Consider the following 16142-nt stretch of genomic DNA (forward strand, 5'->3'; position numbering starts at 1 on the left):
CATTATCTGTCAAAATATCAATCCCAGAAATAAACAGTTATTTTTTCCTTCCAGTTTCACAAAGGTTTATCATTTCAATCAATACCTCTTTCCCCCTTGGTCAAGGGACAAAGTACTTAGCAGGGTTGTGAAAGACAACATGGTGTCCAGCAATTCATGGGTGGAAGGCATTGGTCCTAGAGCTCTGGAGGTAGGATTAGAAGTGCTTACTTTCTGTTTGGTTACTGAAAACCTGTAAGTAATTTTGAACAATTCACAGAATCGTAGACAGATAGAATCATAGGTTGGAAGGGACCTGAAAGATCATCTAGTTCAACCCCCCTGCCATGGGCAAGGACACCTTCCAATAGATCAGGTCGCTCAAAGCCCCAGCCAACCTGGCCTTGAACACTTCCAGGGATGGGACATCCACAGCTTCTCTGGGCAACCTGGTCCAGTGTTTCATCACACTCATCGTAAAACATTTCTTCCTTCTATCTAGTCTGAATCCACCCTCTTTCAGTTTAAAACCATTACCTTCTGTCCTATCACTACAGGCCCTATTAAAAATCTTGACCCCATCTGTCACGTTTTTAGCTGGGATAGAGTTAATTCTCTTCACGGTAGCAGGCGTAGTGCTGTGCTTTGGACTTAGTATGAAAACAATGTTGATAACACACCAATGTTTTGGTTGTTGCTGGGTGGTGCTTGTACTAGTCCAGGACTTTTGTAGCTTCCCATGCTCTGCCGGGTGCACAAGCAGCCGGGAAGGGAGGGGGCACAGCTAAGAGAGCGGATTCAAACTGACTAAAGGGATATTCCGTATCATGTAACATCATGCCCAGTATGTTAACTGGGAGGAGCTGGCTGGCTCAGGGACGGGCAGCGTTGGTCAGCAGGTGGGGAGCTGTTGTATTGTTTGTGTTTCTGGTTTTTTCCCTTTTTTCCTTTTCCATTTTATTATATTATCATTATTGTTATTATCATAACCATTATTATTATTTTACTGTAATTTTTAAACTGCTCTTATCTCAACCCACAAGTAGGGTTTTTTTGTGCTTTTGCTCTTCCGATTCTCTCCCCTGTCCCACAGGGGTGGCGGGGAGTAAGCAAGCAGCTGCGTGGTGTTTAATTGCCAACTGAGGCTGAACCACGGCACCATCTTTCCTCTAGGCCCTCTTTTAAGTACTGAAAGGCCACAATTGGGTCTCCCCAAAGCCTTTTGTTCTCCAGGCTAAACAACCCCAATTCTCTCAGCCTGTCTTCATAGGAGAGGTGCTCCAGCCCCCTGATCATCTTGATGGCCCGGCCCACCCCACCCCGGACCTGCTCAAGCAGGTCCATGTCTTTCTTATGCTGGGGGCCCCAGAGCTGGATGCAGCACTCCAGGTGGGGTCTCACCAGAGCAGAGGGGCAGAATCACCTCCCTTAATCTGCTGGCCACACTTTTTTTGATGCAGCCCAGCGTACTGTTTGCTTTCTGGGCTGTGAGCGCCTATTGATGACTTATATTCAGTTTTTCATCCACCAATACCCCCAAGTCCTTCTCTGCAGGGCTGCTCTCCATCCAACTATTGCCCAGCCTATTGCCCCAACCCAGGAGCAAGACCTGTGCACTTGGCCTTGTTGAGCTTCATGATGTTCACATGGGCCCACCTCTCTAGCCTGTCATCTCTGCGTGGCAATTCATCCAGAATTTTCTGCAGTCTGCAATGAGATGGTTTTCCAGTTCATATCATCTGCTGAAAAAATAAAGTTTTGCTTTTTCTCTCACTGCAGATTCCTTAAATTCTTCAGTATTGCCCTTGGATTTTGGACCTAATCAACAAATTCCTCTCTTCTTTCACTACAAGTCCTCACTGTAACCGTACCCCCTCCAAGTCATCGCCCATTCCTCTGGAACTAAGCAAACACATTATAAATTTCCAAATATCAATTTCATCTGTCTTTACACATAGTCAGAAAAGGAAACACAGAACAATATTTTTTCTCATAACCAAGCCAAAGCTGAAGTCAAGTTTTTGTACTGTGAAATTTGGTGTCTCCTCCACTTTAACCCTCAGTACCTTAAGCTACTGTTAACTCAAGGGCTATCATGGTGTGGGCCTTACAATAGGTCTGTTGCTATTCTGCTATCTCAGCTGTACGCAGGCTTCTCACACAGACCCTTCTAAAGCCCTGCTCTTTCTGCATGTTACAGAAGCACATTCCTCAGCACAAATTATTAGGAAGGTTTCAAATTTGAACTTAAAGAACACACTGATTTTTGTCTATGGCACTGGTAAATACCAGGTCCTGGGTTTGGATTTTTTTGGTTTTTTGTTTGTTTGTTTTTTAAATACTCCATTTATTTCAGTAAACTCGAGTCTGGGGCAAGATGATTACTATTCTACCTGGACTTAAAAGGCATGCTTTTCTTACATTAATTATGTTCTTGCTTCCATTGTAAATTTGTGCCTATAACAGGATTTTTTTAAGTTCTTTTATGAAGGTCCTTTGTTCAGTAATTTCCATCATATCTTACATAGTGTACGGATCAGATGTAGTCACTAGGGCTTATACAGTTCCTTTCACCAGAGAGAGCACACACACACACTGAGCCGGTCTCCAGCTACCACATTACCTACCATGCAGAAATACAAAAATAGCACTACGAGAAATAAACAACTTACAACAAACAAGTAGGCTAAAAAAAATAAAATCCCCAAAAGGCATACTGGAAGAAATTCAGATTTCTTAAGAAGTAATAGATACTCTAACACTGATATTCTTAATAACAAAAGACACATTAATCTTATTTTATGTAACAGGACACCTAAGCAGATTCTCTAGAGGAGTTACCAAGACACCTGCAGATATATAGTACATTTGAAAGAGCAATGCAAGGCTATAAATATGCATGGCGTGATCTCGTTCATATTGTTCTTTCATAGGACTCAGATCTTTAGTTCCACAAAAAAAGGAAGAAAGTAACAAAAGGAGGAAGGACCGTCCTTTGGTTAAGAACTGGGAGACAGGAAACCTGGATTCTATTTATGGCTCTGCCACAGAAGTGTCTCGAGGCAAGCTTTTCCAGCTTTGGGGTGCAAAAGAAGGAAGTGATTTTGAGAGATGAAATGTTACAAAGGACTTAACCACAAGCACCTAGATTTGAAAAGCTTGTCTCCTTTCTCTGCCTCGTCTCCTTCATCTGAAGCAGCGATAAAAATTCTCATCTATATTCCAGTGACAATGTAAACTTCCACCAGAAAACAACAAAATAGTATAAAAACATAACTAAATATAGACACCTATTAGGTTTATCTTCCTGGTCCTCATACTCAAAGTATTCACCTTTTATAAACAAACAAACAAAACCTTTAAATAATCAGCATTGTCCTTTGTTTGTTGAAATTATAAACCTCCAGTATAATTTTTTTTTTGGTTAAGCTGTAAGGATGTTTAGACAATGTATTAAGCAGTCCAGCAGTATGGCATTTCTGAGGATCAGGAAGACAAATTTTCTCTGTCCCCACCTCCACTTCATTTTCAAGAGAACCTCCAAGATGCATAACCCAAATTTCAACATCTTTCAGCAAGATAAAGGGGTTTTCAGTTTGGTGTTTTGTTTTTGTTTATTTGCTTTTGGCTTTGTTTGGGCTTGTGGTGGTGGTGGTGGTGTTTTACCTACTCTCCATAAAAGAACTTCCTTTATTCCTTTTAAAAATAATGTGTAATCATACTGTATTTCTCACAATTGCAACACTGAACTGAATGTATAATCTGACAAGAAAAACCAGTGTCCTATTTCAACTCTTGTTAGGAGTACATTTTCTTTAGATGGATGATTTCAGATTCAGCACTCCAGATGTTAAGTTCAATTTACTATCCAATGTGAAAAGTACAAGAAACCATGACTACAGTGGAAAAAAAAAAACTGGGTAAACTACAATTCCAAGTTAATGAAAACAAAAAGGCCAATGAGCTTCCATTACACAGGAGATGGAGGGAGGGACAGAAGAGAAAGACAGCTTCTCTTCCATTGGTTTTCCCATCTGGAAAAACTTGCCAGAAGTATGGATAAACAATACCAATAGAAAGATGCAAGGAGAGTCACAACAATTTTCAAAAGCTACGTTAAAATAACTCTGCTGCAGAACAGGGATATGCACATCTCTAAGATATACACACATACTTCACATGCTATAGGGAACTGGCCGTCACTGATGGCAATAGATTACTTTTTATGGTTTGTAAAGTGCTCTACATAGGACTACTGACAGATCACTTTTAAAAATAATTTATCTAGTTACTCTCCAAAAACTATTTCCAACTGTTTTCTCTCCTACGAGACAAAACTATCACTAACTAAGTTCCTAACTCACTGAAACAGAAAATAAAGTTTCTGTAACAATAATTTGTTTTTTTATTTTCTCAGGATACTGCATAGTTTTAAATACTGTATTCATAGCAGTCTAGATGTCTATTAGAGAAAGTAGGTCCGACAGTATGTTAGAAAACCACTAGCATAGTGACTCAACACTCCAGAGGCTTTCCAAAACAAGCTGCGATTTCCTACAAAATCTGAGGAAAGAGAAGAGTGTAAACAACAATTAATGCAGCACAGAGACCTGGTTTAAGGCCCCAATACTAAATTCCTTCTACAGCCAAGATAACAGTTGACTTTAATGTCTGCTGTGGAAACACCTGGAATCAGTTTGTAATTCATATGGCACACTTTTCCTATGGAGACAGATATTATTGCTTGGGGATGTGTCTCTTTTTACTTCTGAAAGATTCTGACTTAAAAATGAAGAAAAGCATGGTTGTGACACCACACTGGACTAACCCCAGTTGGATTTGTGTTACCTTTTCCCTCTGTCAGGACAAAACAGTGCATGCCTTTAAGTTAATTCAAGTGCCTCTCACAAAAAGCAGAAGCATGAACTGGAATCCTGAGGCAGGCATACAACCTAGGCTTGCTTACAGGAACAATAAATAATAACTAGTCCTTGAATCTTCTTAGTTGTCTTAAAACCTGACTTAATCCTTTTAAATTGCCTGTAAGATCCATATCACTCCTTTCTCTCACCCAGAGAAAAGCATTTTGTACGATTCCTGGGCTTTATTGATCTAGTCCATACAGCGTGTTCTTTCTGCAAAATTCTTAGGGTAAAAACACATTTCATCATTTTCAATTCCAGCCTTCCCTGTGCCTTCTCCTGTCTGACACTGACAACTTCAGTCTGCCCATCTTGTTACACGGGCTTTCTCTGAAACAACCTTCAAACGGAAAAAGGATTATCTTTCAAAATAAGCATAGAAAATAAGAGCTTCATATTTACTTGGGGGTAGGGGAAAGTATGTATTTATTTTGAAATTTCACTACATAGAATTGCCCTGCTGATCCAAGGAGTTTGCCAAAATATAGTGTTTGCTATATGGGACTTCTCCAGATGACCTGTGCTAAGATACATTGCAGTGCAGAGTCAATGTAAGGCAGCATGGCTTTGTTCACCTTGGCTATTCAGCGCTTCAAGGGCTTACTGATTTCCAAAGTAAGTTTTGGCTAGGATTGAACGAATAGTACCAGTTACCACAGCACCTGGAATCTCCAGACTACGTTCTTCCACATAACATTTCTTCCAGAAGACAATATACTCATATGGTCTTACTGTGACTGTGAGCTTAATGGATTATCAAAGCATCTGCTGGAAGACTCAGGTAGGGAAAGGTAGAGGAATATCAAATTCCTGATGAAGAAAAGCATCAGATTCTGAGATTGCATGTCGGCAACGAGTTGACTACAATAAAGACTTACAATCTGACCTGAAGAAAGATGACTAGGAGGAAGACTGAAATTCTAAACTTTTTTATTTCTGATTTTATTCCTGCATTTAGCAGCCCTGCCGCCCCCTTCCCCCCCCCCCCCCCCCCCCCAAAAAAAAAGTCAATTATACCACATATCAAGACTACAGTTCAATGACAATACAGAAGGTTATTGCATTCATTATTCATTTTTTTCTTTTCATGGAATCTCTGTTGTGCTAGGAGTGAAACTATACTATGCAGATGCCAACCAATGGCCAGATTTTAAAAACCTGTTGATTGGTAGAATCACCAATGTCTCCAGTCCCACCAGGACACCACAGACTGCAGAGATTATACTATAAACTTCATATCATTACCTGATATGAAAATCAACCAGGTTAAAGAAATTTATATTTATAATTTTCAGCCATCTTCACAGAGTGTAGAGAGTTCCAGTGATTTCCATCATGACAAAGAATTGATCCAGTAAATACAGTCATACCTCTACTGCAAACATGTTCATCCATTTAAAATGATGACTGCGTATTCACTGTCATAATTTACCAGATTGCAGGTGTACAAATTTGGAAATGCCTTGAGAAATGCATCCCAGATTTCCACATTAATTTTCAATATTTTGGATGAACATCACCTAAAACTGAGTTTAAAATGGCTTTTTAAGTATCTTTGGATCCTCAAAGGAAAGTGCAGCTGCAGCCTTAGAGGCTTTTAATCACTCAAGTCTGGATGACAGAGGGCACCACTTACCGCTGAACAGGTAACGGAAGGGAATCTAAATGGTCCTCACCCTTAAAAGCCATATTTATCCTATCTTTATGTGCACTTCTCCATAGGCTGGAATCTAGAAAGGAAAGAAACAGACATTTAGTAAGCCCAGGGAAACACAGGCCTTTTCAGTCCAGGGTGACATAACATTCTGCTACTGATTTGTGAAGCTAACTCATCAAAAACAATTCAAAAGGCTTCTTTTCCTCAGGCTACCACACAACTCCAGCAGATAACCAAGGCATAAGCAACACAGGGCTTTCATATTCCTGAAGTTCCTGGACTACTGCACAGGTCAGAGCCATCTGGGTTGAACATTTCTGAGTTAATATTGAGTTATTATTCAGCCGCATTTATTTTGAACTCTAGAGGAAATCAATTTAGTATGATTGTGAGAAATATTGCAAGAGAAAGCAACTGTGTTCTGGTATGATTTCAGGATCATTTAGTACAACATTTACAGAAAGGCCCTTGATGTCTAAATTACTGAAGTGTTGGATCCTTCCACATTAAATGATTTCATTTTTCTATCAGTTTGAAATGCTGTACCCATCTTTTTCCTCCATGTTTTTCCTTTATACCTGGTGGCCAAGAGATGCATCCAAACACTATTGTACTAGAAAGAGGCAAGAGAAAAAGGAGAGAAAGAGCCTCCTCATTTTCACAAAAAGGACAGGTGCTGTCTCCCTCTCTCTTCCTATTAGCCCATCTTACATTAGGGCACTACCACCGTAGATCAATGCATATTCTCAACAAAAGCCAGAGAGGATTTATTCTACCAGAAAAGGTGAAGTCATTCCCATGCACCCATATGGCTAGAGGAAGAACTAACACAAAATACTTGAAGGAAAAGATTAATCCATGACTCAAGAAGAACAAGGAGGAGATGAATGAATTTGGAGGAGGAGGCAGGAACAGTGAGGAAACGATGCTTTCATGGATGTGAAGTAAAACCTGGGATCAATGGATCTCACTCTTGGAGAAAATACTTTACACAGGAAATTAATGCTGTTTGTGCCACCAGTGGAGGCAGAATGTTTTTAATTTAGCTACTTGTGAAATTGTGCCATTTGGCTATTGGCTACATTCTGCAAGCTGAGTCAGCCAGCATTTAAGATATTTGCCACTCCAAATTGCTCTTAATTGACACAGAGTGGTCTTCAGCATCTTTCCTAGCAAACTGATCTCATTGCTAATGCATGCCCTTGTCATTTTTCCAAGATCCCACAAACATTGTCTGGAGTACCTAAAAGTATTACAACCAGAGTAATGCATTCACATGCTCTGTGCACTTTAAGCACCAGATTGCTTTGGTAATGGTGTTGTCCTGTGTTCCTCTCCACCCCCCAAGTTTTCCTGGAGGAAAAAAACCCAAACAAACGAAAAAACCCACAACTTAATCTTCTTAGTCTACGCGTCTAATAAAGTAGTATATTGAAATATAGAAATATAAGACCCTGTTTAAAAAAAATAAAATTAAAAATAGGCAGTTTAAGTGTTATTGATTTCTCTGATTTAAAAAGATTGCAAGTATCAGATATTTGATAGACTGTGCCTGAAAGTTCATATGCCCAAGTATGAAAATATTAGTATGTATCCTCCTGCTCCCAAAACACACAAAGATTTGAAAAGCAAGCTTACTTTTTTTCTTTAAAGCATTTAGCATATGATGCACAGACTTTACTAACAACTGGAATAAATCAGCGATTGTAATTTCTTTTTACTAGTGGAACTTTTCTGTTTCTATGTCAAAGAAATTTAACATTACCAAATACAAATAATTAAATAATCAGATTTAGTTGAAATAGCCAATTATCACTATCTTCATTTGAGAAGATACCCTTAATCAAAGATGAACATGCCTACATAAAGTCTTAATAGACAAGATTAAGCTTTCTCTTCTAAATCCTATCATGTAAAGGACCGAGAAAATAGTCTCTCAGTCTGCAGAAGTACAGACTTATGGACATAAGCTGTCTCCTTCTGATCAGCCTCAGGCACAGGATTTACCTTCTTATGCTATTACCACAAGATCAACAGCTTTCCTCTGGCAAGCTAAAGCTATTTCACCATTAACTCAGCCCACTAACAATTTCTACACATACAAATCAAAGCATCTGCTCATACTCCATTACTTGTGATTGGTGGCACAATGTACACAGACATAAATTAGATTATTGCATGTCATTGTTCTCTATAAATTAGAAACCTGACAAAAATGCAGCTTTTTATACGCTGTATTCCCGCAAAACACACATTTATATTATGGCTGAGAGCCTTTAAAAACATGATCAACTCCTACTTAGAGGTCACTTATGCTCCAGGAACAATAACAAAATGCCACACCGATATCTTAACCAAACAGTCTGTCTCAAGACCATGATTAGATATTAGCTCAAATCTTTAAGCCCAAATTAATGTTGATGACAAAGAAATGCTCTTCCCAAGCACCTGGCAGTCTGCCAGAGGACCAGCTATACCCCCAAGGACAGTAAAGTAACACACAAGACCACCTAAACTCATGACTACAAGAGAGGTTAAAGGCCCAGTGCCTGATATGGCACAGGTTTCCGGTCCTGCTCAGAATTGCTCCTCCATGTGCTGGACAATTGTGGTGCTCAATGCCAGATGTTCAATTTTCAGTGTTCTTATTCACCTTTACGGGTAAGGCCAAGACCACTGTAATTCCTAGTAAAGACCATGACAGGACTGATGAATCCTTCTATTTAGTTGATGGTGCTTTTTATTAAAGGCCACAACAAGTGGAGCTTTAGTCAGCATTCCTAAAAGGAAGGTGTCCTACTAGAGCTGACCATGTAGATGACTGCTTAAATATCACATCAAGTCAAAGCAAGAAACTTTGAGTATAAAATTTTTCGTCTTCTACAAAAAACATCCTACTTGGGATCAAAGGCTTCTTTATGCTGGCAAATACAGGACAACAGACATGGAAGAACAGAGACACGCTGTTACTCACAGAAACACACATGAGAGCAATACGTCATGAAAACCCCTCCAAGGCTTTTTCTTTGAGGGACTGAAAAAGGGTAGGGCAACATGCACAGCCTCTGCTGCAACCTCTGTCTGAATCTCCCTGCAGAGGCATCAAGAAGTTCAACAGCTTTCACACAATGGCTATACGCAACTAAAACAAGTGTGTGTGCACTCATGTGCATGCCTCACGGATACACAAACTGTAAGCATATGCCCATATACTACTTAACCCTTCCCGCTAGCTGCTTCCTCACAGGTGGTGGAGGCAGTGTGGCAGCAAGCAGGGCTACAGATCTGAAACAGTGCCTGAAGTCAGACACCTTCCTCCTAATGACCATTTAAAAGACAGCCCTCTGACTTAGGTTTCATCGAAACATATATATACACACACACACTTTTTGTGTATGTGTTATGCATGTATACACACACTCACATTTATTAAGTATACACATACAAATAGGCAACATTAACAGAGTTGTGCAGGAGAGGGCTAATGTTTTTTTCCACTGGCTTCAGTGGCCACTGATCAGGCCCTCAGGTGGTCAGAGATGCTGTTTAAGTAAACTTGCATTAAAAAAATAACACTACTTGTAGTTCACAGTACTGCTCGCTTTGGCACGAGCCTGAGACATGCTTATACTGAAATAATATAATAGTCCAAGAATAACAATTTTAATACCAATTGTTTAATACATAGGATTTTACATAAACGTCTGCAGATAGACTTGTATCACAATTATAAATAATTACTTACAATCAGGTTAATTCTTTGGGTAGATAGCAGTGTGCAAATGGGGAATTAAACATATTCAAGGCAGCAGACTCTCCTTGTGTCTTTCATCTTTCTCTTTGTCATGTCAACACTGAATTAGATAGTAAGATGTTATTTCCTTGTGTTTACTGGACAGATGTAGATAAGCAGACCACAAACCACATTTCATTCCCATTGAAGACAGTCAGCCAAAACCTTCTTTCAGAGAACTACTACACAAAAAGAAAACAAAGCATCACACCTGAAACAGCACGTCAGCATTGCTCAGAGGAAAAGCAGTGTCAGCAGAGGACGTGACCTACATGGAATATGAAAAAAAAAAAGCTAAAACACCATTTCAAACTAGCCCACCTGTAAGCTAAAGGAGGAGTCCTCTCATCCTAATTTACACCAGGCTTTACAGCACCTGTGAAACCTGTGCAATGCCTCATTAGCACAGTGGTGCAGCTGGGAGCTGTCAAACCACCGGTTCCACATCAGTGGATAACTCCTGCCTCACAGGAACTCCCTGCTGGGAGCTTCCTCTTGCTGAAGTCTGTTTAGCATTGGAGAGTATCTTCTACAGTGCAACATGGCTTTTTAGCATCCTACAAAAGATGTTATTTCTGCTAGGAAAACAAATTGTATCTTGTAAAATCACCCGACCTAAATTTCTTCTCCATCATTCAGCATGTTTGCTTATATTTAGCAAGCTAGAAATTAGAAGTATTTTAGCAGTCAGATATTCTGTTGGAAACACGTCCATGTCCAAAAGTATCACAGTAACAGCACATATTCAAGGTAAAATAAGTGTGACTCATTTATTCCTACTACTGATGACCCTAAGGAAGTTCTCCATCACAAAATGATGTCCTGAATAATTAAACCCTGAAACTCACACAATTAAATTCACATTTTTGAGCTCATTCACTACACACATGTCCACCCTTGTAGAGGCTTAAATCAAAAGGCAAATCCATGAACTTTGGCCACTCCACTTCTAACCCCTAACACCATAATTTCAACACTAAGAACATCTTAAAATAAGGTCAAAGAGCATCATTTCTCTTTCTAAAAGACAGAAATCCACACGTCTAGCCTTTGATTATTAATAATCATCAGAATTAGAAGAGCATGTTAACTATAAGTAATATGGTTAACCTCAGAATAAGAAGTCATTAGCTAAAAGTCATTTTAGACTAGATATCATTTGATTAATATGAACAGTTCCTGTCTGTAGTAAAGTACGATTTCTGTTCTGCCAAACAGTGCCTGTCCTTGTTTTACAATTCTGGGAGTCTGGGAATCATTAGTTATTATTCTCCTGGTACACAGAATAACTGTTAATGGAATGCCACAAATCAAATTAAGAGCAAAATTCTGACAGCATTTATGTGATAGGTCAGAAAGTAAATACATACACTCTGTCCTTCAGCAACACATCCGGTCCATCAGTTTTTCACACTAACCATTTGAGGACTCAGGATCCTGTTGTCATTTTGCATTATAACAGGCTTATATAGACATGAATTAATTAAAATAGTAAGATCCAACTCAGAATTAAGCTGGGTGTCACAAATCTAAGAAGCCATAAAGCCAGGAGCAAGAAATAATGAAGAGTCCTTCAAATGATGCATTAAATATGGTTTGTATTAGCATGGGAACATATAAACAAATGTATGTACCACACCCCTAGAATGCAAAATTAAAACTCGAAGAGGGAGACACGGGAAGAGGAGCTAACTGCAGCATTCTTTCATGGTATCTGCTTTTGCACAGCCAATAGTCAAAGGCAAAGCACTGCTGAGTACTTTATGCCTTACACTACAAGTGCAATCTGAAAAATAAATCAATTTTCACTCACACAGGGTTTTATTTTCAATGACTATTTCTTCCCATCTTTTCTTTCTATTTTCTGAAGAGAGAGGATTTCATTTTTAAAAAGTCTCTACCTTTGACAATATTGCATTTTATATATCACAGGATCATAAAACGGCTTGTGTTGGAAGGGACCTGAAAGATCATCTAGTTTCAACCCCCCTGCCATAGGGGAGAACAACTTCCACTAGGTCAGATTGTTCAATACCTCATCCAACCTGCCCTTGAATACATATATTAAAACATATATATAATATATATTGTATAATATAGTATATATTTCTATAACATTCAAATACAATATATTGAATTATTCTTAAAATAGTCTTATAATTTTATAATTATGTTATAAATATTTATAATATATGTATTGTAATATATATGTGCATATTAAAAAGAGTATGGAGGTGTGTGTGTACATCTATCTAATATAGCTATTAATGTAAACTGAAGTCTGAGGTACTACTTCTCTGTTCTGGATTTTTCTCATCTCAGCCTTACTGTACCCAGCTATACCTTAGAAATATGGGGGGGGGGGGGGGGGGGGGGGGGGGGGCAGGAGAGGCAGAAAAAGATCAAAAGATCTATCTCAGTTCAAATAGATCTTCCTGAAAATTATAGTCAAGGAACATTATTTTGTAGATATTAAGACAGCACAAGAAGTGCAACATTGCCAACTACAAATACCAAGGTGGGGGTGGGGGCGGGTGTAGAAATCTGACGCCAGTTCCTTAAGACATGGTCTCATTCATCTGCATACAGAGTTTGATTCCTTCATTCAACTTTCTGGTTTTAGAGCCTTCAGGATATCCTCCTGGAACACACACAATTTTTTCTTTGTGACCACCACAATGCAAAATTCTGCTTTTAAGGCAAGGCATATGGGCTTGTTCATTCCATTTATTTTAGCAAGTGGATCATATGGAAACACACTAAGTAGAACATCAGCAATGCAACAATATCTGATTGCACTGGGAGAGGAAGCATATACGCATGTTACCCAGGCAATCCAGCTTTCTCCTTGACAAAGCATACATAGGAATGGAAGAGATCCGTCATCGCATGTACTAGTCAGTCCTTTTGCCAAGGCATGAGTTTTCTTACAATGCATCTTTAGCAAATTTTCCTGTTTAAATATAAAATATCTAGAAAAATGGAGTTTACATCATTGTGGACTACATTATGAAAATATTTAAAACAAGGAGATGAGAAAGGCATCTCAGATTTTAAGATCCACCCCCCCACAAAAATATTTTGGGCAAAAAGCCACTGGGCTAATCACTTAGTTGGCATCTTTTTTTTTTAATCTTATCAGTAAAAGTCTTTAAAATCTCCCCTTCTGGAAAAGGCACACCGATTTATAGAGATGGCAGTATTATGGGAGCAAACTGATTAGTGGCCACATTTCTAGCAATTAGCATTTTAAAGGCAGTTTCACTGGAAAAGAATTTGCTTTTGAGGTTCAGGAACTGAATAATAGGTGGCAAGTTGGTGAACTCCAGAGCTGTATTTTATATTTTACGTGATGCAGAATAATCACCTTATAAAAATGTTTATTGGTTCTCATAGCAGTATTAATGCAGCTTGCTACCATAAAATGCTGAGACGTACAACTCCCCTGTATTTACGCTTCCTTTGCTTTCCAACAGACTGCATAGTGCTTTCCCCATCCCTTCTTAAAATAAACCAAACAGCCAGTTTGACATCACCTGCACCAACACAAGTCTTGATTCAAACACTCACAAAAGGGCCATCCCTGTTCCTGGCTACAGCCTTTTGGTTTTGAAGGTACTTCTGAAGAGAAACAGATAAACAGGCTTTAACTCTCTGGTTGCAGACCTCTCTTCACTGTGGATCGCCCTTGGCCGTGGCAGCACCTGCATCAATGGCCCTTACGTGGTGAGAGATCTTTCTATTCAGAGATGCCCAGGTGCCATCAGACCAAAAAATAACTCCCCCTTGCCATTTTTTTTTTTTATTTCATCCCCCCTGCGTAGACATAAAGCAGCAATCGGAGCCCAGCAGCTGTAAATTCAGTACCTCACAGGCATGGCCCTGAGGGCCCACACACTGCCTGTGAGGAAGCCCCCAGCTGCTGCCCACCAGTTGGAACCAGCTCCAGCCAACCCTGAGGTGAGCAAAAGCCCAGCAGCAGAACCCAGCGCCAGCCCAAACCATGCACACCGCCAGGGCAGCGGCCTCCGGGCTGGGGTGAGGAGGTGTCTGCAGCCACCCTGAGGGGACCACGAGGAAACTGCTGCCGGCACCACCTCAACCTCCCACATACCCCTGAAAATAAGGGCGGTTGAGGGCAGGCTGGGGGCTCCCCCATGCTTCCCCCAAATCTGTATTAGAGGTCAGATTTTTGTGTTGATTGGCAATAAATTAATTCAATGAAATTCCCCTGCTTTGGTCTGATTTACCCTCGGCACCATAGCCACATGCAAAGGATTTCATCTTGTCTCCTTAACAGGAGATGGGACCTTGTGTCTTCCCAGTCTCCTTGTGGAGAGAGATCAGAAGTAAAAGGACTTATTTCAACTAGCCATTGCGTAGGGCACAAAGAAAAAGAGGAGGAGATTTTTGCACCTTACCTTGTAGAAGCCTGTACAAGTGTAGACTCTACTGCTCGGAAGAAATGCTTACAGAACATTGCTCTTTTATTTGTTAACACGAGGCTTCTAGATGTAATTAAATTACAGCTAGGATTCATTATTCCCCCTAAAAACTTCAAAAAATTCCAAAAGGCACTTGAAATGAAAAGAGATTAAAGCAAATCATCTCCCTATCCAGGCAGAAAATAGAGAAACAGAAATAAAGTTACTTACCCATTAGTTACATACCCATAAAGTCAAACATGAGACAAGTACAAATTGAAACCAAATATTCCAAGGTCTAATACTGTAAATAAGTACAAAGATAAGACAGTAACTTTGTTTTTAACACCTTCAACAAAGGGAAAAGAATAAGGACCTACGCCAGTTACTTGCTGCAAGGAAAGATGACAGTATCACCTTTGCACATCTCTGTATACAATCCATTTTCTGTCATGAAAGGATTTTGTCTTACTTAATATCAATCCCAGTTAGTCAGACAGGCAGTCTAAAAAAGACATCTTTACTTACATTGATATTCCTCTAAAGAACAAAAAAAATCTGACATTTTAACAGAGATGAGCAAAACAATATTATTAATTCAGCTTACAGCCCACACTACCCAAGTCTTTATTGGAAGTATCGCAAGGCATTACATGGTAAACAGTGGTGGTATTTTCACAATATTTGCCAGCAGCCATCAAGTTTTTCATTTTACAGAGTTAATATCCAGTTGCTTTTTTTGTCATAGCTCCAAAAACCTTGAAACCAGCTTTCGACTGATACAGATAAACACACATTTACCTAAAAGTTAACAGAAACACAGAAGGCGAGGAATAGCTCTCTCTAGTCATTAAGCAACTTCTCTATTTGAATTACCAATAAACTTGTTACCTCTATCATTGAAATTTATCACAATTTTTTCCCCTTTTCTCTACATATTGGGGAAAAGAAAGGACAAAGAGCTATAGGTAAGTTAAAATGGAAGAAAATAAGTAAGAGATGTCAGTTATTGCCTGCTAATAAAGTATCTCAACAGAATATAAGAACAGGAGATCCAGTTTAGCGACAAGCACGGGAGATGAACCAACACACACCAAGGAGCGTGTAAAGCAAGAGTGGTTGAGCTGTGTACTTTCAAGGATCCCAGCTCTCTGAACAGTGATTCTCCTCCACTAGGCTATCTTCATGATAATTGCAGCCTCTACCTTTAAGCATGTCTTTTCTAGGAACAACAAATCCAGGAGATGAGCACACACTTCTTCCTACAAGCTGAAAAAAAAGTAGATTGCTTGTGAAATTACCTATACACAAAATATGAACATTTGAGCTACAACATTCCAGTGTTTTTTCTGTTTCTTGCTTTTTTC

The 16142-nt window shown here is 39.4% G+C and overlaps 1 protein-coding gene across 1 annotated transcript in view; it reads right to left on the bottom strand.

Moving 5' to 3' along the window:
* INSC (INSC spindle orientation adaptor protein) overlaps positions 1 to 14510 on the bottom strand; it is a 115525-nt gene extending 101015 nt beyond the window's left edge. Inside the window, exons 1-2 of the mRNA XM_064453267.1 lie at positions 14282 to 14510; positions 6538 to 6631 (exon numbers count right to left, since the gene is read on the bottom strand). Coding sequence (XP_064309337.1) covers positions 6538 to 6631; positions 14282 to 14510 — 323 coding nt within the window. The remainder of the gene's footprint in view (positions 1 to 6537; positions 6632 to 14281) is intronic.
* Between the last annotated feature and the right edge of the window lie 1632 nt (positions 14511 to 16142).

Source organism: Phalacrocorax carbo, chromosome 5 (genome assembly GCF_963921805.1).
Source record: "Phalacrocorax carbo chromosome 5, bPhaCar2.1, whole genome shotgun sequence".
NCBI lineage: Eukaryota > Metazoa > Chordata > Aves > Suliformes > Phalacrocoracidae > Phalacrocorax > Phalacrocorax carbo.